The following is a 9266-nucleotide window of genomic DNA, read 5'->3' as shown; positions in this document are numbered from 1 at the left end:
ACCGATATAGTTCCACCTCTTTTATCCGCTGACCATCCCAACCGTCTTCGAAACTCAAACCAAATAATTAAGCAAATAAACTGTAGAACATTACTTTACCAGAATTCTTTCTTTCCATCTTCTGTTAAACAGTGGAATGATCTAAGTCTTCCAATAAAAAATTCAAAAACTATTTCTGAATTCAAAACTAAATTAAAATCAAGCATGCATTTAATCGAAACTAATGCCCACCACTATATTGGCGAATGGCATTTACAGATAATCCATTGTAAACTTCGAAACTCAAAGAGCGATTTAAACCTTCACAAGTGTTTGATACATATATCGGAAAATCCCTCTTGTTTATGTGGTCAAGGTGTCGAAGACTGTGAACATTATTTCTTACACTGTCCACTATACAACTCTTAGCGAAATATAACAAGATTTTGAACATAAAAATATACAAACGATACTTTCTGGAAACACGGCTGTTTCTTTTGAGGACAATTCCTTCATCGTTGAAATCGTACATGACTTTATCAAACTAACGAAACGCTTTAAAACTGCCTAGATCATTACCAAACCTTTCCTCCCTCAGAAAGCAGGCGAACTCATAAAACTTGGCTAACTAATTTTGGGCCTTGGCATCGACATCGTCTTATTGAATATCTACCGTTATAATCTACTTGTATGTGTATTGTATGTTCATTCCAAGGGATCTTTACCTTCACCTTCTGCACCCTGTAAAATTTGTAAATCAAACATATCCAGTCGTCTATCTTCTCAATGATCATTATTTACGGAAGCGATTTTACATAAGCAGCAATGCTTGTTATTGTATCCATGTATGTTAAATATAGCTGTCACTCACTAAGAAATAAAATATTGTTTAAACTCTTAAACCTCGTGGGTTTCCTCCCACTGTTAAAGACCCCTACGCACAAGCGAATTATTGAAAAAAATTCGAACCATATGCTAGTCCCTAAATGACCTAATTTGTGGACGTTAAACCCTTTTTCTCTATCTTTCTCCATTCATTCTTAAGTAATTAAGGGACTTGTCAATACTATACGCTAACCCGTAAGGCTGATACAGAGCCATGGTGGCTCAGTGCGTTGGACGTTGCCTCGCTAACCTAGAGGTCCCGTGTTCGATCCCTGCTTTGGCCGAGAACGTTCATCGAGATTTTCCGGCGTGATTCTGCTTTGTCTGTCTTGTAGGGCGGGTGACCTTGCACGCAACAACGTATAGTCGTTTGGATGGGACGAAAGACCGAAATCCCTTGTACACATAGGCATGCACGTAAAAGAACCCTTGACAGTTTTACTTCGAGATAAGCGTAGGCCATAGAGCCGCTGTCTTGGCAAAATGTCCCTCATAGCAAGCTACATGGCGTATGTCCGTTTTCATTAGCACAAACGGAGAACTGAGGACGTTAAGCCCCATTTCATTTCATTTCATTTGTACATACGCATGTGTATTGCACAACAACTTGACAATAGCTGCGTATACTGAAAATATCTCTTTTATAATGTAAATAATGACTGTGAACGAAGTGATATAGGTCATATGTATGATATAACTGTTATAACTTTAAACAGCAGATAGCGAGGAATACTGGCTTCTCAGAAACTATACTTGTGTAATTCTTGGAAACAAGTAACTATTTTACAATCTCACTGTTACAAGGTAGTGTTTATAATTATTATTACCATTATTTTACCGTTACTGTTACAAGATAGTGTTTAGTGTTTATTACCAACTGCACGTGGGGGGGGGGGGATTTATACAAGTAATCAATATATAGTAAATTATTAATTAAACATTTATAATTTACACAACTACAATGTTAATATAACAAAAAGCAACACCTTGAATTAAGGAATATTTTGAATTTTTTAATAAAATATGATTCCTTTGCTTCTAATAGATAGTTGTTTTTGCTGTTTAATTGATATAACGGAAAGACATTAAAATTGCATTTGCCACAAACATCGAGGGGTCGGCTCAGGTGTATTATCCTGTATAGCGGATTAAGAATATGTTGTCGATGGAGGTTCATTCTTAATCTAAGCATATTTATGGTCTTTCCGATATATCTACCCTTACAGCCCGGAAAATTATAACAGATTTACAAGTCATTGGTTGTTTTACATGAAATGTAAAATTGTCCGTGATATTTATGGATGAACCTTCAATTATGATTGAACACGTTTTACATTTGGATTCATTACACTTGTTAACTGTGGGTATGATTTTAGTTGATTCGAATTTTGATGAGATTAGTAATTTAGCCAAGCTGCTTTAAACTATTTATTATTTTTGTCTTATTTATTACATCATCCATAATCGGGCTATTTTTAAGAATATGGAGATTATTATTAATTATAGATTTACCATCTCCTTGTGATGGGTTTTTGGACACCTTAATTTGCTCTGATCTAAACTTAAAGCTTTTCGAATGACATCATCTACTAGTTTTGCCGGGTAGTGTTGCTTTTTTAGAAAACCTTTAAGCTCATTAAGGCGCATCTATTTGATATCCGATTGTGAAACTATGGTGCACACACGTCTGGCTAAATTATACGGAATATTACTATTATTATGAGAAAGATGGCATGAATTAAAATTGAGATACTGATGTGTGTCTGTCGGTTTATAATACATATCATTTTAATTTGACCATTCGGTAAAAGATTCACCGTGACATCGAGAAAGTTTAGTTTTACTTTACTAGATTCAACAGTGAATTTAATGTCGACATCTAGGCTATTCAAGAGTTCGTTAAATCATCTCTGGTAGACAGATTCTAATAACACTCTAACTAAACGGTATAAATAATTCATGTATATTTAGACAATCACATATTTTAAATATAAGAATTGTTATATAATATAGATGTATTGATTAATTCTTGATTAATAAGACAGAATACGGCGAATTTTTACATTGTTATTGTATTTATATCATCTTTAAAACTAAAACAACATCTTTAATATATTTTAGGTTGCGGTTTAAACTACCTCAAGCTGAAAAGGATGGAAATATACAGGAAGTCGTAGAAATATTATCATTACAAGATAAGATGCAAGCTTTACCTATAGCTGCTGAATACGGGTTTTATAAAGTTATGGTTTGTCTGTTAGAAGACGGAGTTGTTGATATACATTATGTTGGGTGACCTATTTACGGCAAATATAAAAATTTAAAAGACCGTAGAATTGTGAAATGAATAGACCTACACAACTTCTAAATATAAATAAACAAAATACCAATACTTCTTTCTTTAAACTAATTTGGGATGATCGGGTCTACTATGGCACACAAAAATAAATTATGCCGTGACAGACATGGTTTGCGTACGTCGGCTTTTACCATGGCTTTGCCGTTTAATTGCCGTGGTAAATTTAGAGCGCAAGTTTGTGTACATAGAAGGGCGAAGGGGTTTAAATACGACTGGGCGGCTTTCTTCGATTTTTTCTTTGTGCTGGGCGACAAAAAAATACTGACGGACGCAAGCGCCAGGCGCCACCCAGCGTGGCTACACCCCTGGATGCTGGTGTAGATGTCAACCAGGTGAATGATGATAAAGATACACCTATATTGATAGCTGCTGAACGAGGGTTGTATGAAGTTGTGATATATCTGTTAAAACATGGAGTAGATGTACATGGTGTTGATAGCTATAAGGACAACCTGATATATAAACTTTTAGATTACTATGATAATGATGACAAACCAGGTAGACGTGATTTGTTATTACAATGTGTAGTTACATTAGTTGATGCTGGTGTAGATGTCAACAAGGTGAATGATGATCAACAGACACCTATATTTATAGCTGCTATTATTAGTATTAAAGGGTTGTATGAAGTTGTAATGTATCTGTTAAACACGGAGTAGATGTAGGGGAGACCGGGGTTCATTGAACATATGGGTACATTGAACCACCATGGATATTTCCTTTATAAATAATACTAGGCAACCCAAGACTACACAGAAGTGAGATAACTTCTTAGGCCTATTTCCCCGTCAATAGGCAGTAGCAACATGATGTCAATTATTTTTTAGGCAATAATTTTTTTTAAAAAGAGCTCTTAAAATTGAAAATGCACTACTTCCACTTATCATTTTCCATACATGTTAATTGTTTAGCCTAGGCAATTCCTGTACTTAAAATCAGTTCATTATATATATGTCTAATCTACAATCCAGATAAACAGGGGGTTGATCCATAGAGGGCATATTGAATTTTTTTTAAATTTTGATCATGAAACTGTGATGTGGCAGATTGCATTGAACCACTGTCAATGGACAGGCGATACGTTTCAAGTCAGTAGCTTGAAGCGTATATATGGTATTAGTGTCAGTGGCCTGTGGCACGAAGTAACAGTATATTGTCGCATACATAATATATTATGTCAACGCTTGGGCGATATAATATATTATGTCAACGCTTGGAACTATAAAAATGTTTTGAAAACATATAGACAGGAGCTTGAATCACGTCCCCTATAGGCCCACCAGAGGCAACAAGAACTGATATAGCGAGAACCGTCAGCTCTTTATCTAAATCTTATATTGTAAGGTTATCGACACCCTGTCCGTATCGATGTCTACTATAAAATAAATGTGGGGATGGGAGAGTGGGATAGCCAAATAGCTGGACTTGTCAGGATCTCCGAGCTGGCGTCTTATATTCTGTTGTTTTCCTCCTTCAATGTCTAACGACTAAGACTAATAATACGTTCAATATGCCCGTTCCTTTATTTCAAGGTTATGTCATGACATGAATAACAATAAAATACAGTTAGTAAATCATTCTATAATATATTAAATATGGGAGATAACGTTCACAAACCCTTAACGTCCTTGACGTCGCACATTGGTTTACCCGGTGATAATGGCGGCATATTCTGCCGATTAATGATGACATTTGTAACATTAACATGTATGACCAAGTTCCATCACGACCACGATTCTCACCTTTCTAATTAGTTAAAAGGTTGTGAATATACGGTAGTTGTTAAAAAGTTTCGGTTTTATCTCTTGGTTACATATTAATACAACGAACAGTTATCTGCCCTTAGGGCGTTGTTGTTGTTTATTGCACGATATTATGGACAGGTTGATTTAATTAAGTTATTTACATCTGAATGAGTAATATATAGAAAATAGGTAAAAACACTAAATAATAAAAAGTTCTTGTATATCTAAAAGTCACTTTAAAACACAGTTTTAACATCGCTGTCGTGAGAAGAGAAGAGAGGGCTGGTCATCTTCTCACTTTGTCATAATTAAAACAAGTTAAAACAGGAGATGAAATACTAGTGTTAACAATGATCAAATAGAAATATATGTAACAATCTGAGAAGTCGGTGCTAAGATGGACGTGACACAAGATGGAGGCTAACAAGTAAGTAGAACTTGTAAGTTTTATATCAAATATTACAATAGGCCTATATAAAAGACCGGATTCTATATATTACAATATATTGCATATTTAAGAAAGAAAAATTAACGGTAGAAAATCTCCCAAGTCGGATAAAACAGAAGATTACAGGTGGCCTTGACTTTTGATCATACCCCATTTATATCATCTGTAGAAGATTCCGAATATTGACACGTTTTTAATTTATCATATCTTTGTAAAATACTCAACAGAATATTTTTATACTGACACGCCTCCCAGAGATTCAATTTTTACAATATTGTAGTTTGTAAAGGATTCCTCAATATCTCAAATGTCAGACATTGAATACAATGTAAATAAATATTTTTGTAAATTTGAAGCCAAGATTGTGGAATATATATATTTGGTATGTTTATCTACAAAAGTAGAGGTATATTTTAAATTATTTCAATTTTTTAAAGAAATCTACAACTTCTTCTAGTTCTCTTTGTTTAGCTTGTTTATGTGCACATCTATTGTCCATTACTTCAGCTGACACTTTCCATTTTTCATTCGTATATCACAGGAAGGACATTTTTTACCTCCTGAAAAAAAAAACAAACATAATCTTATATTATGTGTTACTATTTATTTTAAATGTAGATTAAGTGATATAACATGAAATGGGGTTTAACGTCCTACTTTTCTGCTTCTACAGGACTAATGAAGATCGACATACGTCATACAGTGTACTATGAGGGAAAGTTTACTCAGACAGCGACATTCCCATCTAGTCTTCCACGACATTCCAACTGTCTGTCAAGGGTTCTATTACGTGCACGACAATGTGTACAATATGGAGCCTTGCGTTTCTGACTCAGTCAAATAACAGAATACACTTTTAATTTTCAGTCAACTATCTAAAGTGAGATCCGTGGTTTGAATATCGAGCAAATTTAAAAATTAAACAAAACGAATAGAAGACACAAGTAACACTAAATAAACATATCATTTAAGCAGGTGTAAAGTTTTAGTTTTCTTCACCAACTGAGGTAATGAAGACGGTCGCCATGACTTCCAGCAGTATTATAAATATTTACCTATAAATGAAGGTGTTTTCATGTACGTATCTAAACAACCATTATGAAACAGATGACCACAATAAACTCTCTCTATCTGATTTTTACGACCTTTCAATTGATTCTGAAATAAAATATTTTTCACACATTATCTAATTGTTCTGACTTAAAGTTTTGGATTTAATAGTTTTTGTGTTTTCAACTAGTTTATAATAAACGGCTGTATCCTAGATTAAACCATTATTAATATTATACAGTCTTTGTCAAGTTTGTTGTTAGGGAATTAATATTCTTTGGTTATTAGACAAAATATAAAAACCATTACCTCAGGATCTTCAGCTAAAACGGTGGACAGTTTTCTAGTGGATATCTCTTGACACAATCACGTATCAAATTATCACAAACAACTTTTAATGACGGTGTATGTTCGAATACAGCAGCTCTGAAAAACATAAACAAAACATACGTTTTCTTTTATAGATAATGGAGACAATATTTACAAGACGCTAAAAACATATCAAGGTATTGTTTATACAATTTATAACATTATTCCAATTTTTTAGATACATTTTGTAGTGTTTTTACACATAACAACTATCAATGTAACTGTATTTATTGTATTTTAAGGTTAAATTATTAGAAATTCTAATTGTTTAATAGTACCAGTTGGTCAAATGGGTTAAATCCTATTTCTATATCATCCACAAAGGATAACTCTATTTTGATTTATCTCCCCTTAAATTAGTCTGCCTTATCCATCACTCAATAAAAACAATTTACAAATATTTCTAAGTAATATAGTAAATCTCCCCATAAACCAGAATTTAAAACTTGTCTGCCGTATCACTTCATTCAAAAAAAAATATTTCTAAATAAAATCGTAAATAACGAGTCTATGTCAAGATAGACAGAATCAAGTTCCATGTGATTACTGGTAAACAACAACAAATATAAACAAAGAAATCTGGAGAGATATATTCTAGAAATCAAATAGGCTTTAATCATTTAACCCCGAGTCTGACATGAGAAAAGTGGATGTCAATTTATAAAATGAAAAATAAATCAATTTTTCTTACCTTCTATAGTAAATATATTCTTTCAACATCATTTCAAATATTATTCTATTCCTCTCCAATCATATCTCTTGGTTAATATAATTCATTGTGTTGTTATTTAAAACAATATTGGGTTAAAGTTGACTTTGATGACCACCAAAACATCACATCAGTTGATTTTCTATTCCTGTTATTCAACCTGGTAATACTACTTTCAATTTGTTTATAAATAGATTTAACGTGACCTATTGACTTGTGACGTAATAACCAATGACGTTGTAAAAACTTGTAATGACGTGTTACTAGTTTTAATGGCTGACAGGTAGCCAGTCTGTGTACAGAATGTTGTTGATTGACAGAAAATGGTTTATAACAAATCTTTAAATTTACATCAAAATAAAACATCTTCATCATTTAGTTCTAACAGAATTATTAACAAGTAAAATAAAGATGTTGTATGATTATTTATATTCTATTTATCAAGGCCTATTTAAAATAAATATGATACACATTTTGATTTACGCCACCGACGAGTCCAGTCTAATAAACTACCATAATCACGACACTTGACATTTATATTCTATTTATCAAGGCCTAATTCACGTAAATATGATACACATTCTTTTCTACGCCACAGACGAGCATAGTCTAATAAACTACCATAACGACCCTTAACATGTAACATGGCACCGGCAGAGAAGAGTAACTGTATCTTATCTAACGACTGTTTGTTAGACATCACACAATAAAATACTGGTGTCTCATTACCATCATTCCTATCATTTGTATCAAGTCCTTGTTCCAATAAATATTTTACACAGTCTATTGTACCCCACAGACACGCACAGTGTAATAAACTATTACCATAACGATTCTTAACATGTAACATGGCACCGGCAGAGAAGAGTAACTGTATCTTATCTACCGGCTGTTTGTCAGACAACACACAAAAAAATACTGGTGTCTGATTATAATCATTGAGAGGAATATTTAAATCGATATTTTGATGTATTAAAGTTTTGACATCATCAAGTGTACCATATTCACAAGTTTCACGTATTGATTCCCAGTCCATTTTATTGTTGTCGGTTGTTTTATTATAGTTAGTTGTTATTACATCTTGTGTAACAAATGGTTGGTTTAATAATGGAGTTGTTGATGTGATGGTGGTGGCCATATTGTTTTGTATAGATGTCTGACTATATTTAACATCATCTGAAATTATATAATATTCATACTAGTTGATTACCTGTTCATATATATCGTTCTGATGGTGGTTAAAAACCCTGGCCATCTTTAAACTAGGTTATCTTTGTTGTCTGAACGTACAGGTGGGGTAATTTCGAGTAGGATATACACCTGAGTTATTTTAATTATATTTATAACCCTTGACCATGGTTTGTCACAACATGTGAAAGATATACAACCCTGGCTTAAAAACACTTCAACTAGAAAATTACTTGCCATTTCTTTAATTATTAATTAAAATGGCTAAAACGTAATGACATACCTGGAATTGTCATCCCTTTGCTTTCTTCATCTATTAGTAAGTGATCTGTATCATCCGTATCTGTAATAGAAACATATATATTAGTAAGTACAGAACAAAGATAGGTTGCCAGACAAGGAAACATACATACACACCAGCACAGTCGTCGGAGCCGTCAACACGGGTTGTCGCATATTTTCTTTTGCGTCTGTAATACTCTGTAATTAAAACATACTCTAAAATCGGATTAAGAGCAACATCAGAAACCATTA

The 9266-nt window shown here is 33.2% G+C and overlaps 1 protein-coding gene and 2 long non-coding RNA genes across 10 annotated transcripts in view; 1 reads left to right on the top strand and 2 right to left on the bottom strand.

The window, feature by feature from the left end:
• Positions 1-9266, top strand: part of LOC130010859 (uncharacterized) — a 162650-nt gene that overhangs the window by 33217 nt on the left and 120167 nt on the right. The gene's annotated exons all lie outside the window — the stretch shown is intronic.
• The window catches only part of LOC130010864 (uncharacterized), a 65981-nt gene that overhangs the window by 43886 nt on the left and 12829 nt on the right, over positions 1-9266 (bottom strand). The gene's annotated exons all lie outside the window — the stretch shown is intronic.
• Positions 4724-9266, bottom strand: part of LOC126811613 (protein Daple) — a 238481-nt gene continuing 233938 nt past the window's right edge. For all 5 annotated transcript variants that reach the window (XM_056099008.1, XM_056099007.1, XM_056099004.1 and 2 more), the window contains exons 6-10: positions 9016-9075; positions 7527-8720; positions 6776-6892; positions 6472-6574; positions 4724-5976 (exon numbers count right to left, since the gene is read on the bottom strand). In XM_056099008.1, coding sequence (XP_055954983.1) covers positions 8086-8720; positions 9016-9075 — 695 coding nt within the window. In that variant the 3' untranslated portion in view covers positions 4724-5976; positions 6472-6574; positions 6776-6892; positions 7527-8085. The remainder of the gene's footprint in view (positions 5977-6471; positions 6575-6775; positions 6893-7526; positions 8721-9015; positions 9076-9266) is intronic.

Source organism: Patella vulgata, chromosome 2, assembly GCF_932274485.2.
Source record: "Patella vulgata chromosome 2, xgPatVulg1.2, whole genome shotgun sequence".
NCBI lineage: Eukaryota > Metazoa > Mollusca > Gastropoda > Patellidae > Patella > Patella vulgata.
This window is presented reverse-complemented; position numbering and strand designations above follow the sequence as displayed.